This window comes from Entelurus aequoreus, linkage group LG24, assembly GCF_033978785.1.
Source record: "Entelurus aequoreus isolate RoL-2023_Sb linkage group LG24, RoL_Eaeq_v1.1, whole genome shotgun sequence".
Classification (NCBI taxonomy): domain Eukaryota; kingdom Metazoa; phylum Chordata; class Actinopteri; order Syngnathiformes; family Syngnathidae; genus Entelurus; species Entelurus aequoreus.
In genome coordinates, this window is record NC_084754.1 from 27,415,853 (window position 1) to 27,432,475 (window position 16,623).

General features: G+C 38.7%; 1 protein-coding gene across 3 annotated transcripts in view; it reads left to right on the forward strand.

Annotated features, from left to right (window-relative positions):
• Positions 1-16,623, forward strand: part of kiaa1549la (KIAA1549-like a) — a 303,560-nt gene that overhangs the window by 140,102 nt on the left and 146,835 nt on the right. For all 3 annotated transcript variants that reach the window (XM_062035891.1, XM_062035892.1, XM_062035893.1), the window contains exon 8: positions 12,368-12,427. In XM_062035891.1, coding sequence (XP_061891875.1) covers positions 12,368-12,427 — 60 coding nt within the window. The remainder of the gene's footprint in view (positions 1-12,367; positions 12,428-16,623) is intronic.

Here is a 16,623-nt window from a genome sequence, read left to right on the forward strand (position 1 = left end):
GTGGTTTATCCGTGCTCAATTATATATATATATATATATATATATATATATATATATATCTATATATATATATATATATATATATATATATATATATATATATATATATATATATATATATATATATATATATATATATATATATATATATATACACATAGTCGAAGTTTCTGTGGTTTATCCGTTATACAGTGCTCAATACCAGGGTAGAACGGAATATTCATTAGGTCAGGAAAAAATACAGAGGCTATTTCATCCCTACAAGCCTGTTTCGCAGGTTCCCCTGCTCTTGAAAAATCCCCTGAAGAGCAGGGAAACCTGCGAAACAGGCTTGTAGGGATGAAACAGACTCCTCGAATATATATATATTGTCAAGACTCGGTCTGTGGCGTGGTTGGTTCTCCAGTGGTGAAAATGAATTGGACCATACGTGAGGACATGTTTAATATTTTAACTCCAAAGGGGATTAACAAAAAGCGCGCACAAAGGCGGAAGTACAAAACGTGGCTATGAAAATAAAACATTATAGCACAAAGGCAAAAAACTATGAACAATAACAAAACTTACTTGACATGAGAAGAGGGGCATACAAAAGAGCAGCATGGATCATGAGGGTGAACAGAGTGGCAGGAGTGTGATGTCGCCAGGACGAACAACAGAAACAGAAAAACTTATATAGTGACATGATCAGTGAAAACAGGTGCGTGACTCTAAACGTGAACAGGTGCGTGACATGGCGATGTGAACCAGGTGAAACTAATGGTTGCTATGGTGACAAATAAAAGTGCACAAAAAGACCAAAACCAAAACCGAACATGACTAAAACAAAACATAATCACAGACATGACAGAGCCCCCCCACCCCCCCCCCCCCCCCCCCCCCCCCCTTACGGACAGATCCCAGATGTCCAAAAACAAAAAAACAGGATCAAGAGGCATGGGAGGGCGGGAGGGAGGGGGACATGGCGGTGGGTCGCCAGGCCAAGTGGCCCCGAATCCACCGAGGCATAATCAGGTGGCGGCGACGCGTAGACCGCCGCTGTACCTGACGAGGTGGGCGACCCGGGAATGGCCATATCCATGGCCGACGAGGAGGTGGGCGCACTTGGCGTGGCGGCCGACCAGGTAGTGGCCACATCCGTGGCCGACGAGGAGGTCGGCGTACCTGGCTTGGCGGATGCCCATGGACTGGCCACATCCATGGCCGACGAGGTGGATGCGTCGTCATCGTGGCAGACGTGGAAACTGCAGATGAAGCAGGTGGCGAAGCTTGGCGTGGAACGTCGGGCGGCGAAGCTTGGCGTGGCACGTCGGGCGGCGAAGCTTGGCGTGGCCATGGTTGGTCTTGGCATGGTTGGTCTTGGCATGGTTGGTCTTGGATTTGGTCTTGGCATGGTTGGTCTTGGATTTGGTCTTGGCATGGTTGGTCTTGGATTTGGTCTTGGCGTGGGGGGTCTTGGACTTGGTCTTGGCGTGGGGGGTCTTGGTCTTGGTCTTGGCGTGGGGGGTCTTGGTCTTGGCTTGGACTTGGGGGATCTTGGTCTTGGCTTGGACTTGGGGGATCTTGGTCTTGGCTTGAGGGGTCGCGTCGTGGAGCTGCGACTGGCGGCACTTGGCGTCGTGGAGCTGCGACTGGCGGCACTTGGCGTCGTGGAGCTGCGACTGGCGGCACTTGGCGTCGTGGAGCAGGTAACGGAGCTTGGCGTGGTGCTGCGACAGGTGCCTGGCGTGGAGCAGGTACTGGTTGCACTTGGCGTGGTGGAGCTTGGCGTGGAGCTGGGCGTGGAGCAGGTGCAGGTGGCCTAGCTGGAGGCTGTGGCTTGGCAGGTCGAAAGACTGGTGGTGGCGGCCGTGCTGGTGGCTGTGGCTTGGCAGGTCGAAAGACAGGTGGTGGTGGCCGAGCTGGAGGCTGTGGCTTGGCATGGCGATGCTGACCCACCCCACCTGAACAGTTCCCAGCCCTAGCCCCCCCCCTCAAGGAGCGGATCCCAGACGCGCTCCCCGCGGTCTGGAACCGTCTTTTGGGGTGGGGGGAGGGAGGTCAGGAGGGGGGAAAAATCCTCCCCTCTAAATTGTCCAAAATGTCTTTCCTTCCCCACCACCTGGGCTTTTGTGGGTGAAAAAAAAGAATTGTTTCTTGACTTGGGCGTGACTTGAGTCCTGGGGGGCGGGGCATGAAAACTGGGTGACTGTGATTGACCGGGTAAAGAATTTGGAAAAAAAATCTCCAGGTCTGTGGAGTGCTCCTTGAGCTGCCAGGCTGGCTGACTTCCATTTCCGCCCGGAGGGGGAGGAGCCCGCAGGAGTGACATATCCTGTCCACTCAAGGAAGTCTTTCCTCTTCCTTGGCGACGTTTCCGGGACGGGAGCAACGCGCCGATCGGCACCAGCTTGCCTCCGGGCCCCCACATCATCCCCCTGCGCTCCCTGGGGGAAAAGCGCAGTGTTTCCGCCTCCATAGCGCGCAGTACTTCCCACGCTCCCTCGTCCAATTTTGCGGGAGAACTCTTCTGCTGGCGACATCTGTCAAGACTCGGTCTGTGGCGTGGTTGGTTCTCCAGTGGTGCAAATGAATTGGACCATACGTGGCGTGCAGGTGAGGACATGTTTAATATTTTAACTCAAAAGGGGATTAACAAAAAGCGCGCACAAAGGCGGAAGTACAAAACGTGGCTATGAAAATAAAACACTATAGCACAAAGGCAAAAAACTATGAACAATAACAAAACTTACTTGACATGAGAAGAGGGGCATAAAAAAGAGCAGCATGGATCATGAGGGTGAACAGAGTGGCAGGAGTGTGATGTCGCCAGGACAAACAACAGAAACAGAAAAACTTATATAGTGACATGATCAGTGAAAACAGGTGCGTGACTCTAAACGTGAACAGGTGCGTGACATGACGATGTGAACCAGGTGAAACTAATGGTTGCTATGGTGACAAATAAAAGTGCACAAAAAGACCAAAACCAAAACCAAACATGACTAAAACAAAACATAATCAGAGACATGACATATATATATATATATATATATATATATATATATATATGTATATATATATATATATATATATATATATATATATATATATATATATATATATATATATATATATATATATGTGTATATATATATGTATATATATATATACATGTATATATATATATATATATATATATATATATATATATATATATATATATATATATATATATATATATATATATATATATATATATATATATATATATATATATATATATATATATATATATATATATATACATGTATGTGTATGTATGTATGTATGTATGTTTGTATATATATATACACTACCGTTCAAAAGTTTGGGGTCACCCAAACAATTTTGTGGAATAGCCTTCATTTCTAAGAACAAGAATAGACTGTCGAGTTTCAGATGAATGTTCTCTTTTTCTGGCCATTTTGAGCGTTTAATTGACCCCACAAATGTGATGCTCCAGAAACTCAATCTGCTCAAAGGAAGGTCAGTTTTGTAGCTTCTGTAACAAGCTAAACTGTTTTCAGATGTGTGAACATGATTGCACAAGGGTTTTCTAATCATCAATTAGCCTTCTGAGCCAATGAGCAAACACATTGTACCATTAGAACACTGGAGTGATAGTTGCTGGAAATGGGCCTCTATACACCTATGTAGATATTGCACCAAAAACCAGACATTTGCAGCTAGAATAGTCATTTACCACATTAGCAATGTATAGAGCAGGGGTCACCAACGCGGTGCCCGCGGGAACCAGGTCGCCCGTAAGGACCAGATGAGTTGCCCGCGGGCCTGTTCTAAAAAAATTTAAAAAATTAAAAAAATGTTTAAAAAAAAATAAATAAATAAAAGAATATTTTTTTATTTTTTATTTTTTTAATTAAATCTACATAGAAAAAACACAAGATACACTTTCAACCCAAACAACCTCCCCCATGCACACTCATCCACACCCACTCACACAAAAGGGGTTATTTCTTTCTGCTACCAATATTCTGGTTCCCACAACATAGACAACACATCTGCAAGGGACACCGTCCCTGAAGCACACATGATTGTATAGGCTGCTGGTCCACTAACATTTTCATTAATTACTATTTTTTATGTAATTATTTTTATATTGTTTTACTTTCTTTTTTATCCAATAAAATGTTTTTTATTTATTTATCTTATTTTATTTTATTTTTTAAAAAAGGGCCTTATCTTCAACAGACCAGGTTGTCAATGAAATTAGATTTGTTTAAAGTGTTTTTTAAACCAGGCCCAGTCCAGATAATGTCCAAGTTGGACTCAGCAACACACCTTCATTCATGTACACAGAAAAAATTAGGGAACACAACAGATTGCATATAATTTATAAACAAAATGACATTTTCAAAATAAGCATTTATGTACAGTCCAGATTATGTCCAGGTCACTCAAATTAGGGAACACAACAACAGATATCATATAATCTATAAACATAATTATACTTTCAAAATAAGCCTTTGAGGACTTCTCATCTTTTTTTAAATGTTTTTTGGCATCATTATCGTTTTCAACCATGTAACTTTCTAAAGTTAGAAAATACTGAATAAATGTTTTAAAGAAAGTAATACTAAGTGAATATCTGTTTTTGGCCTTAAAAATAAACATTTTACCGAGTACTATAATTAAATTGACTAAATCATGATTGTCAATGAACTCTCCTAAAATAACAGAAACCACATTAACCTTCATAAACAAACCAATCCTTAAACACATTTTTTCAACTTCCACCCAAAACAAAGACACAATATGACAATACCAAAACAAATGCAGGGTGGATTCAGGCTCCTGACAACAAAATCGGCAATCATCTGACTCTGTCATATTCCATAATTTTAACATTTTCCCTGTGGGTAAGAAGTTATAAATCATTTTAATTTGAAAATAACGATTTTGCACATCGATAGTGGTTTTATAGATTAGTTTGAATATGGCATCCCATGGCAACGGGCAGTCAAAAAAGTCCTCCCATTTTCCATTTGTGTTGTATGAGGCAGCCTTCAAAGATTTCTTTATTAAATAAAAATTATATATTTTTCCATTTATTTTAGTTCCTTTTTGCCAACTAGAATTTCTTATTAGAGGTTTACAAACTAATAATTTAGTATTTCCATAATTAATTATTTGTTTCCATCTTTTCCCAATTACTCCAGTTAGTTGATAAAATGAAAAGCTTGAGCAAGCATCACCATACATAGCTCTAAATTCATCATACTTCATAATTTTACCATTCTCATTGATAATATCATTGACAAAAATGATTCCTCTTTCAAACATATTTTTCCAAAAGAAAGGCTTTCCATCTATTACAATATTAGAGTTCATCCATATTAACTGCTGCAAAATATTGTCTCTTTTTTCTGGCACATAAAATTGAAAACACCACTATGAGTGGATTGTTTCCTTTATGAACCCCGCCATGTTCCCCAGCAGACTCTCTGGGAGGGGATCACTTGTAAAAAAGGATACAATTTCTTTTGATACAGTACATGTTTTTTGTCCAACAGGACATTTGTGTACCACTCAATGTTTAAATACATCTTTGGAACAATTGATGCTTTTAAAGACAGACACATAGCTTCAAGGTTGAGAAGTTCCGGCCCCCATATTCATACTCTTTGTACAAAACCTTTCTTTTAATCTTTTCTGGTTTGCCGTTCCAGACAAAATCGAAGACCCTCCGCTCATAAATCTTAAAAAAGTTTTGTGATGGAGCTGGTAATGACAAAAACAAATAAATAAATTGAGGAATAATTAACGAGTTGGCAATAGACATTTTACCATACAAGGTTAGGGATTTCCCTTTCCATAATTGCATAATTTTGTCCAGCTTTCTTAGTCGATTATCATAATTTACTGAGCCTAGATCTTCCAGATTTTCTGGGACAACAACACCAAGTATGTTAACTGGTCCATCTGTCCACAAAACAGGCACTTTGCATTCCATTCGAAAGGACGTTCCCTTTAGATTTCCGATCCTTAACATTTTACATTTATCATAATTAAGCTTAAGGCCAGATTGCTGTGAAAATATGTCCAAAAGATTAAGAAGGTTCCGCAAACAATGAGGAAAAATCTTATATTTGTGAATCAGCCTTTTCTGACATGAACTTCATCAAGAACAAACACAGAACACGCCTCACTGATGCACATCTGCAAAACTCACTCAGAGTTGCAGTGTCAAGTTACACACCAGAGTACAACACACTAGTTAACAGCATGCAATGCCAGGCTTCCCACTAACTGACAAAGAAACAGATAACAGATTTGGTGTCCAGTTCAAAGTGTGATATGATTTAAACATTTGAGAGTTTACTTTTGTATTTTACATGAGTTATTATTTGTACAAACATGGTGCAAAGTAATTCATGATTTGTTAAAAAAATATTAGTGGCTAGCTAGTTAAAATGGGATATTGTGATTTCACAAGACTGTCTTAGAAGTGATCATTTGAAAATGTTAAATTTGAAAAATGTGCACTTAGAGAAAATATAAAAATAAAGTGTTGCATATTGATATTTATCTGTTTCTATATATATTTATTGTGAAAAATCATTAAGATGATCAGTGTTTCCACAAACATAAATATCATTAATTATTAATAATAACAGAGTTAAAGGTAAATTGAGCAAATTGGCTATTTCTGGCAATTTATTTAAGTGTGTATCTAACTGGTAGCCCTTCGCATTAATCAGTACCCAAGAAGTAGCCCTTGGTTTCAAAAAGGTTGGTGACCCCTGGTATAGAGTGTATTTCTTTAAAGTTAAGACTAGTTTAAAGTTATCTTCATTGAAAAGTACAGTGCTTTTCCTTAAAAAATAAGGACATTTCAATGTGACCCCAAACTTTTGAACGGTAGTGTATATATATATATATATATATATATATATATATATATATATATATATATATATATATATATATATATATATATATATATATACACTGTAATTTCCGGACTATACGCCGCACCTGACTATAAGCCGCACCAGCTAAATTTAGGGGAAAATACAGATTGCTCCATATATAAGCCGCACCCGACTATAAGCCGCAGGGTTTTGATGTGTAATTGCCGTAGTATATAGGGGTTCCTGCTACCACGGAGGGGATTGTCGGGACAGAGATGACTGTTTGGGAACATATTGATATTTATCTGTTTCTATATATATTTATTGTGAAAAATCATTAAGATGATCAGTGTTTCCACAAACATAAATATCATTAATTATTAATAATAACAGAGTTAAAGGTAAATTGAGCAAATTGGCTATTTCTGGCAATTTATTTAAGTGTGTATCTAACTGGTAGCCCTTCGCATTAATCAGTACCCAAGAAGTAGCCCTTGGTTTCAAAAAGGTTGGTGACCCCTGGTATAGAGTGTATTTCTTTAAAGTTAAGACTAGTTTAAAGTTATCTTCATTGAAAAGTACAGTGCTTTTCCTTAAAAAATAAGGACATTTCAATGTGACCCCAAACTTTTGAACGGTAGTGTATATATATATATATATATATATATATATATATATATATATACACTGTAATTTCCGGACTATACGCCGCACCTGACTATAAGCCGCACCAGCTAAATTTAGGGGAAAATACAGATTGCTCCATATATAAGCCGCACCCGACTATAAGCCGCAGGGTTTTGATGTGTAATTGCCGTAGTATATAGGGGTTCCTGCTACCACGGAGGGGATTGTCGGGACAGAGATGACTGTTTGGGAACGCAAAGCGTCCCATTTATTAACAATAAATCTTTCAATCATTCAATCAAACTTTCACATCTTTGACATGACGAACAGCATTCGTGCAGAGTACAAATAATACAACGGTGCAAAGTAATACAAAGTGCTCGCCTGTACGTTATCAAAATAACCAGCCTACCGGTATATGAAAAGTCAGTCTTTAATCATCTTCTTCCTCCTGCGTACTAAAACCACCGAAATCCTCTTCATCGGTGTCGGAGAAGAACAAGCCGTAAATAAGCCGCACCGTTGTATAAGCCGCAGGGACCAGAACGAGGGGAAAAAGTAGCGGCTTATAGTCCGGAAATTACGGTATATATATATATATATATACATGTACTGTATATAATATATATGTCATTTGGGACAGACAGGATAGGCTTTTGAAATTTGTTAGAACAGTACTGTTTTGCAACAATGCCAATACACTACAACCACAATAATATACATACTGTACATTTGTATTGTTATGTTAATGATCTATTAATTTATACAGTATGTGACCTGTGACTGTATACTGAGGACCAGAACATGGCTCAAATAGTATATACTATAAAACACTTTCCCCCCACTTGATCTGTTGTCCACAGCCCAGCCCCTAATGCCATCTCCGAGCTTTAAAAGGGCAAACAGCTGCCCAGCTTCTATCATTTGTATCATGCCAGAGGCAGTCTGCTGTTTGTGCCCCTCGAATGAGCTAATTTTAGCTTGGAAAGATTAGATCAGTGTATGTTTGTGCATTCTCTCGACAACATACAGGGCCAAACATCCCCTTCACATGTACAGCTCATCTTATTTGGCCGTGTACTTTTATTAAGTATATAATGAATATAAAACTTGCAGAGGATAATGAAGCAATATGAGCATTATGCTAACCCCTTAAAATTCAATGTTACTTTAAGTAGATGACGAAATTCCCTTATTTGCATAATTTGCCATGACACATGTGCATGTCATTTTTCTGAATGCCGTGGGAGAAACAAAAAGTGAGCAACAAACTATGGAGCTATAAATTAGGTCCAAACGTATTGTGCTTTAAACTTTGAAACTGAAAAAATACAGTTTTGATGTTGAATATTGAAAAATACATCAGTGTAATCAAAATGAAAATAAGAGCACGTTATCTTTTTTTTCCAGGATGAATATAACTTTGATTACATTTGGTTATTTTTTTTAAATAAGTCATTTCACCTACTCAGTGGCCTAGTGGTTAGAGTGTCCCCCCTGAGATCGGTAGGTTGTGAGTTCAAACCCCGGCCGAGTCATACAAAAGACTATAAAAATGTGACCCATTACCTCCCTGCTTGGCACTCAGCATCAAGGGTTGGAATTGGGGGTTAAATCACCAAAGATGATTCCCGGGTGCGGCCACTGCTGCTGCTCACTGCTCCTCTCACCTAAAAGGGGGTGATCAAGGGAGATGGGTCTAATGCAGAGAATAATTTCACCACACATAGTGTGTGTGACTATCATTGGTACTTTAACTTTAACTTTTTAAAATAGATCCTTTTATATTTCCATTTTTTTTCATATGTTCAGATATTTGAGCTCTTTTTTTTAAAGTGTTTTAGTTTTTTAATACAAACCCCGTTTCCATGTGATTTGGGAAATTGTGTTAGATGTAAAAATAAACAGAATACAATGATTTGCGAATAATTTTCAACCCATATTCAGTTGAATGCACTACAAAGACAAGATATTTGATGTTCAAAGTCATAAACTTTATTTTTTTTTGCAAATAATAATTAACTTAGAATTTCATGGCTGCGACACGTGCCAAAGTAGTTGGGAAAGGGCATGTTCACCACTGTGTTACATGGCCTTTCCTTTTAACAACACTCAGTAAACGTTTGGGAACTGAGGAGACACATTTTTTAAGCTTCTCAGGTGGAATTATTTCCCATTCTTGCTTGATGTACAGCTTAAGTTGTTCAACAGTCCGGGGGTCTCCATTGTGGTATTTTAGGCTTCATAATGCGCCACACATTTTCAATGGGAGACAGGTCTGGACTACAGGCAGGCCAGTCTAGTACCTGCATTCTTTTACTATGAAGCCACGTTGATGTAACACGTGGCTTGGCATTGTCTTAACGAAATATGCAGAGGCGCCCATGGTAACGTTGCTTGGATGGCAACATATGTTGCTCCAAAACCTGTATGTACCTTTCAGCATTAATGGCGCCTTCACAGATGTGTAAGTTACCCATGTCTTGGGCACTAATACACCCCCATACCATCACACATGCTGGCTTTTCAACTTTGTGCCTATAACAATCCGGATGATTCTTTTCCTCTTTGGTCCGGAGGACACGACGTCCACAGTTTCCAAAAACAATTTGAAATGTGGACTCGTCAGACCACAGAACACTTTTCCACTTTGTATCAGTCCATCTTAGATGAGCTCAGGCCCAGCGAAGCCGACGGCGTTTCTGGGTGTTGTTGATAAAGAGTTTTCACCTTGCATAGGAGAGTTTTAACTTACAGATGTAACGACCAACTGTAGTTACTGACAGTGGGTTTCTGAAGTGTTCCTGAGCCCATGTGGTGATATCCTTTACACACTGATGTCACTTGTTGATGCAGTACAGCCTGAGGGATCGAAGGTCACGGGCTTAGCTGCTTACGTGCAGTGATTTCTCCAGATTCTCTGAACCCTTTGATGGTATTACGGACCGTAGATGGTGAAATCCCTAAATTCCTTGCAATAGCTGGTTGAAAAAAATTATTTCTTAAACTGTATAACAATTTGCTCACGCATTTGTTGACAAAGTGGTGACCCTCGCCCCATTCTTGTTTGTGAATGACTGAGCATTTCATGGAATCTACTTTTATATCCAATCATGGCACCCACCTGTTCCCAATTTGCCTGTTCACCTGTGGGATGTTCCAAATAAGTGTTTGATGAGCATTCCTCAACTTTATCAGCATTTATTGCCACCTTTCCCAACTTCTTTGTCACGTGTTGCTGGCATCAAATTCTAAAGTTAATGATTATTTGCAAAAAAAAAAAAGTTTATCAGTTTGAACATCAAATATGTTGTCTTTGTAGTATGTTCAACCTAATATGGGTTGAAAATGATTTGCAAATCATTGTATTCCGTTTATACTTACATCTAACACAATTTCCTAACTCATTGTCTTTTCTTTACCCGAAGCTCGTGACCAAAGGTGAGGGTAGAAACATAGACTGACCGGTTAATCGAGAGCTTCGCCTTCTGGCTTAGCTCCCTTCTTCACCACAACAGACCGGTGCAGTGACTGCATCACTACAGACACTGAACCGATCCATCTGTCAATCTTGCGTTCCATTCTTCCCTCACTCGTGAACAAGTCCCTGAGATACTTATACTCCCCCACTTTAGGCAGAACTTTACTCCCAACCCTAGGGGTGCAGTCCACCCTTTTCTAAATGAGAACCATGGCCTCAGATTTGGAAGTGCTGATCCTCATCTCAGCAGCTTCACACTCGGCTGCAGATCACCCCAGTGAATGCTGAAGGTCCCAGCCTGGTGAAACCAACAGGACCACATCATCTGCAAAAAGCAGATTTGTCATCCTCTGGCCACCAAACTGGAAACCCTCCACACCATGACTGCGCCTAGAAATTATGTCCATAAAGATAATGAACAAGGGCAGCCCTGCCAGAGTCCAACATCCACTGTGAACAGTGACAAGGCCCCTGGAGAAGACGAGATTTGCCTTGAATACCTCAAGGCTCTGGATGTTTTAGGTCTATCGTGGCTGACACGTCTCTTCAACATAGCGTGGAAGTCTGGGGCTGTACCTCTGGTTTAGCAGACCGGGGAGGTGGTCCACCTTTTTAAAAAGGGAACCAAATGATGTGTTCCAAATATAGAGGGATCACACTCCTCAGCCTCCCGGAGAAAGTCTATTCCAGAGTGCTGGAGAGGAGAGTCTGGCCCTTAATCAAGCCTCAGATTCAGGAGGCACATTGCGGTTTTGGGACCAGCTTTATACCCTCGCTAAAGTACTAGAGGGCGCATGGGAGTTTGCTCGACCAGGCCAGATTCTCATTTGATCGTGTCCCTCACAGTATCCTGTGGGGGGTGCTCCAGGAGTACAGGGTTCAGGGTTCGTTGCTACGACCCATTCAGTCTCTGTACAATTGTAGCAGGAGTATGGTTCACATTACCAGTAGTAAGTCAGCCATATTCACAGTACACATATTTTTTTTAAATTCTACATCAACTTAATAATTACATTTCAAAGTTTATGTTTTCAAGGACAAAACTTTTCCCCCTAACCTTACTCTGTAAAAAAAACAAAAAAGCAAAACAAATATGTTTAGGAAAACAAATTAACTTTCTTCTGTCACTCTGATTTTTTGTTTGGATTGTTGTACGATTATGTAAAGATATTTAATACAGACTTAAACTTCCAAGAATATTCTCATTTATAGATTTGAATTTGTAAAACATTTAAATATTTCAGTAAAGCTTTGGCCTGCATGCCACACAGTTAAATGAAAGATGTTTTTTTTGTTTTTTTTAGTGTTTTCAACTATTGCATGAACTAAACCCTAAATAATCAGTTTTTTCTTCTCACTCCAGCCCTCGAATACCACAATCTGAACACGTCCACAGCGACCAGGAACTACTGGGTTATAACAGGTAAAAAAAAAGGTTTTATTATAGTTCAATGCTTGGCATGGATTCTCTTTTCCATTTTTCCCTGTTGTACACTCCCCCTCTTTTGATGTATTGATTGTGCGTGTTGGGAAATGGTTGGGTTTGCTTCTGTCACGTTCTTCCTAGCACAGATCTCATTGGAAACATGTGTTTGTGAACATATTATATAGTTGTGTACACATATTACAAATGGGAACATTATTTTGTAGTCATAAAATGTAGGTCATAAAAGTTCCATTGTCTAAATTGTAATATAAAACAAATTACAAATTTAAGTCAAACCTCTGCATGATAAACTTTTACCTATAAAACTACACAATTACACCCATTGTCCAAGGCTGTTGGCACTTGGTTTATTGGAAAAAAGTACACTCAAAGTTCCATATAACACGGCCCAATACAATGCAACGTTATATAATAGGGCTGTGAATCTTTGGGCACCACACGATTCAATTCGATTTGATTCTTGGGGGTAATGCATTACATACTATACATTACCTTTTGCACTATATTAATTTATATTATTATGTGTTCAACTTTGTACTTTTTTATGTCATTGCCTGAAATAAATAAATAAATGAAGGAAAATAATTCTTGGGGGTAACGATTCGATTCAGAATCAATTCTCGGTTCAAAACTATTCTCGAATTAAAATCAAAACTTTATTAAATAACATTGGATGCCAGTTCTATTATTAACTACATTCCTCCATAAAATAAACAGCTCTGATACATTTCAATGTTACTTAAAAGAAAACTGGTTTTGATTGATAAGATTCTACCCAAACATTTATTAAAGTGACTGGACCTGACAGATTCTAGATTTATTATTATTTTTCATTAGATTTTTGATTAGGAATTATTACACATAGGAATCGCGATTAATTCGAAAATTTATTTTTTTACACTCCTATTATATATATATATATATATATATATATATATATATATATATATATATATATATATATATATATATATATATATATATATATATATATATATATATATATATATATTTATATATATATATATATGTATATATATATATATATATATATATATATATATATACACATATATATATATACAGTGGGGCAAAAAAGTATTTAGTCAGCCACCCATTGACAATCAATGGGTGGCTGACTAAATACTTTTTTGCCCCACTGTATATAACGCAATAGTGGGCAGCACGGTGGAAGAGGGGTTAGTGCATCTGCCTCACAATACGAAGGTGCTGAGTAGTCTGGGGTTCAATTCCGGGCTCTGGATCTTTCTGTGTGGAGTTTGCATGTTCTCCCCGTGACTGCGTGGGTTCCCTCCGGGTACTCCGGCTTCCTCCCACCTCCAAAGACATGCACCTGGGGATAGGTTGATTGGCAACACTAAAATTGGCCCTAGTGTGTGAATGTGAGTGTGAATGTTGTGTGTCTATCTGTGTTGGCCCTGCGATGAGGTGGCGACTTGTCCAGGGTGTACCCCGCCTTCCGCCCGATTGTAGCTGAGATAGGCTCCAGCGCCCCCCGCGACCCCGAAGGGAATAAGCGGTAGAAAATGGATGGATGGATGGATAACGCAATAGTGCCTTGGATCCCAAATTTTTGCTTTTTTTTTCATCTGAGTCACCAAATTATCGCATATTTACATGTATGTATTGTCAAAGGGACAAGCGGTAGAAAATGGATGGATGGATGACCGGTCGCTTCCGGTCATGTCCTGTGTTAGTTTACTCTACGCAACAGCTACACGTCTTCATTGCTTTCAGTTCCAGTTAGCGCCACACTAGGCTAATTCCCTGTATGTTTTTGTGCCTTGTACTGGAATTAAACGAGCATTTTTCCCTGCAAGCTGCTTCCTGCCGTCCTTTGCATCCTGGTAGACACGACCTTTGCAGACATGCGACCAGATAGTAACACTTACAGAGTAAATCTTAATGACAGTCTCCTAAAAGAAAACTAAATAAAGGTAACACAATGTCGACCCAGTGACGTCCAAACCTACTGGTGGGTAGTGCCCGCCCCATTCTGTCACTATCCACCAAGCAGGTTTAGGCAGCCGAACTACAGCGCATGACTTTTATGGTAAAAAATAAGGATTTCTATATAACACGATCTCGGGAGTAACGCAATCGGTATTTTATTGACCGCGTTACATTGAACTTTGTATTCTCTTTTCTTTATGGTTGGTATGCCATGAACAAAATATGAATGCACCGGGTCATTGGATACATTTTCATTTCTGGGCTGATCACCTTTTCTTAGAATCATCCTTACCCCTCAGGTGAGTGCTTGCATTGCTTTAGATCTAGTGCTATCTTGTATTTGTTCCATTTTAGAATTATTGAGCTATCAGTGATGTCTTTATCACCAAGCTTATTGCTGAATGCCAATACTATTTTGGCTGCTTAGTGGGCAGTTGTGGGTGTCAGAATTTTTAATGATGGATAGGGCATCAAATACCGTCAAACTGTTCAGATTGTGCAGGTGATTAACCATCTGTATATGTTACAGGTATGTTGAAGATTTTTTAGGGTTAGCCAGCCAACACCAGCAGGTGAAATATCATTGTGACGGTGCGTTCTTCTTGCACCGTCAACTAAAGCAGTGTTTTTCAACCACTGTGCCGTGAGATACAGTGTGGTATGTCGTGGGAGATGATCTAATTTCACCTATTTGGGGTAAAAAAATTTGCAAACCAGTAACTATAGTCTGCAAATTATGTGTTGTTGTTGAGTGTCGGTGCTGTCTAGAGCTCGGCAGACTAACCGTGTAATACTCTTCCATATCAGTAGGTGGCAGCAGGTAGCTAATTGCTTTGTAGATGTCGGAAACAGCGGGAGGCAGCGTGGAGGTAAAAAGGTATCTAATGCTTAAACAAAAAATAAACAAAAGGTAAGTGCCCCTAAGAAAAGGCATTGAAGCTTAGGGAAGGCTATGCAGAACGAAACTAAAACTGAACTGGCTACATAGTAAACAAAAACAGAATGCTAGACGACAGCAAAGACTTACTGTGGAGCAAAGATGGCGTCCGCAATGTACATCCGAACATGACATGGCAATCGACAATGTCCCCACGAAGAAGGATAAAAACAAAGTAGATGCGGGAAATATCGCTCAAAGGAAGACATGAAACTGCTACAGGAAAATACCAAAAAAAGAGAAAAAGCCACCAAAATAGGAGCGCAAGACAAGAACTAAAACACTACACACGGGAAAACAGCAACAAACTCCAAATAAGTCACGGTGTGATGTGACAGGTTGTGACAGTACACCTACTTTGAGACAAGAGCTATATTGATGCATGCTTGGTTATGGTTTAAAGCAGGGGTCACCAACGCGGTGCCCGCGGGCACCAGGTAGCCCGTAAGGACCAGATGAGTAGCCCGCTGGCCTGTTCTAAAAATAGCTCAAATAGCAGCACTTACCAGTGAGCTGCCTCTATTTTTTAAATTTTATTTATTTACTAGCAAGCTGGTCTTGCTTTGCCCGACATTTTTAATTCTAAGAGAGACAAAACTCAAATAGAATTTGAAAATCCAAGAAAATATTTTAAAGACTTGGTCTTCACTTGTTTAAATAAATTCATTATTTTTTTTACTTTGCCTCTTATAACTTTCAGAAAGACAATTTTAGAGAAAAAATACAACCTTAAAAATGATTTTAGGATTTTTAAACACATATACCTTTTTACCTTTTAAATTCCTTCCTCTTCTTTCCTGACAATTTAAATCAATGTTCAAGTAAATTTATTTTTTTTATTGTAAAGAATAATAAATACATTTTTATATAATTCTTCATTTTAGCTTCTGTTTTTTCGACGAAGAATATTTGTGAAATATTTCTTCAAACTTAGTATGATTAAAATTCCAAAAAATTATTCTGGCAAATCTAGAAAATCTGTAGAATCAAATTTAAAAAATCTTATTTCAAAGTCTTTTGAATTTCTTTTAAAAATTTTGTTCTGGAAAATCTAGAAGAAATAATGATTTGTCTTTGTTAGAAATATAGCTTGGTCCAATTTGTTATATATTCTAACAAAGTGCAGATTGTATTTTAACCTATTTAAAACATGTCATCAAAATTCTAAAATTAATCTTATTCAGGAAAAATGACTAATGATGTTCCATTAATTATTTTTTTTATTTTTTCAAAAAGATTCGAATTAGCTAGTTTTTCTCTT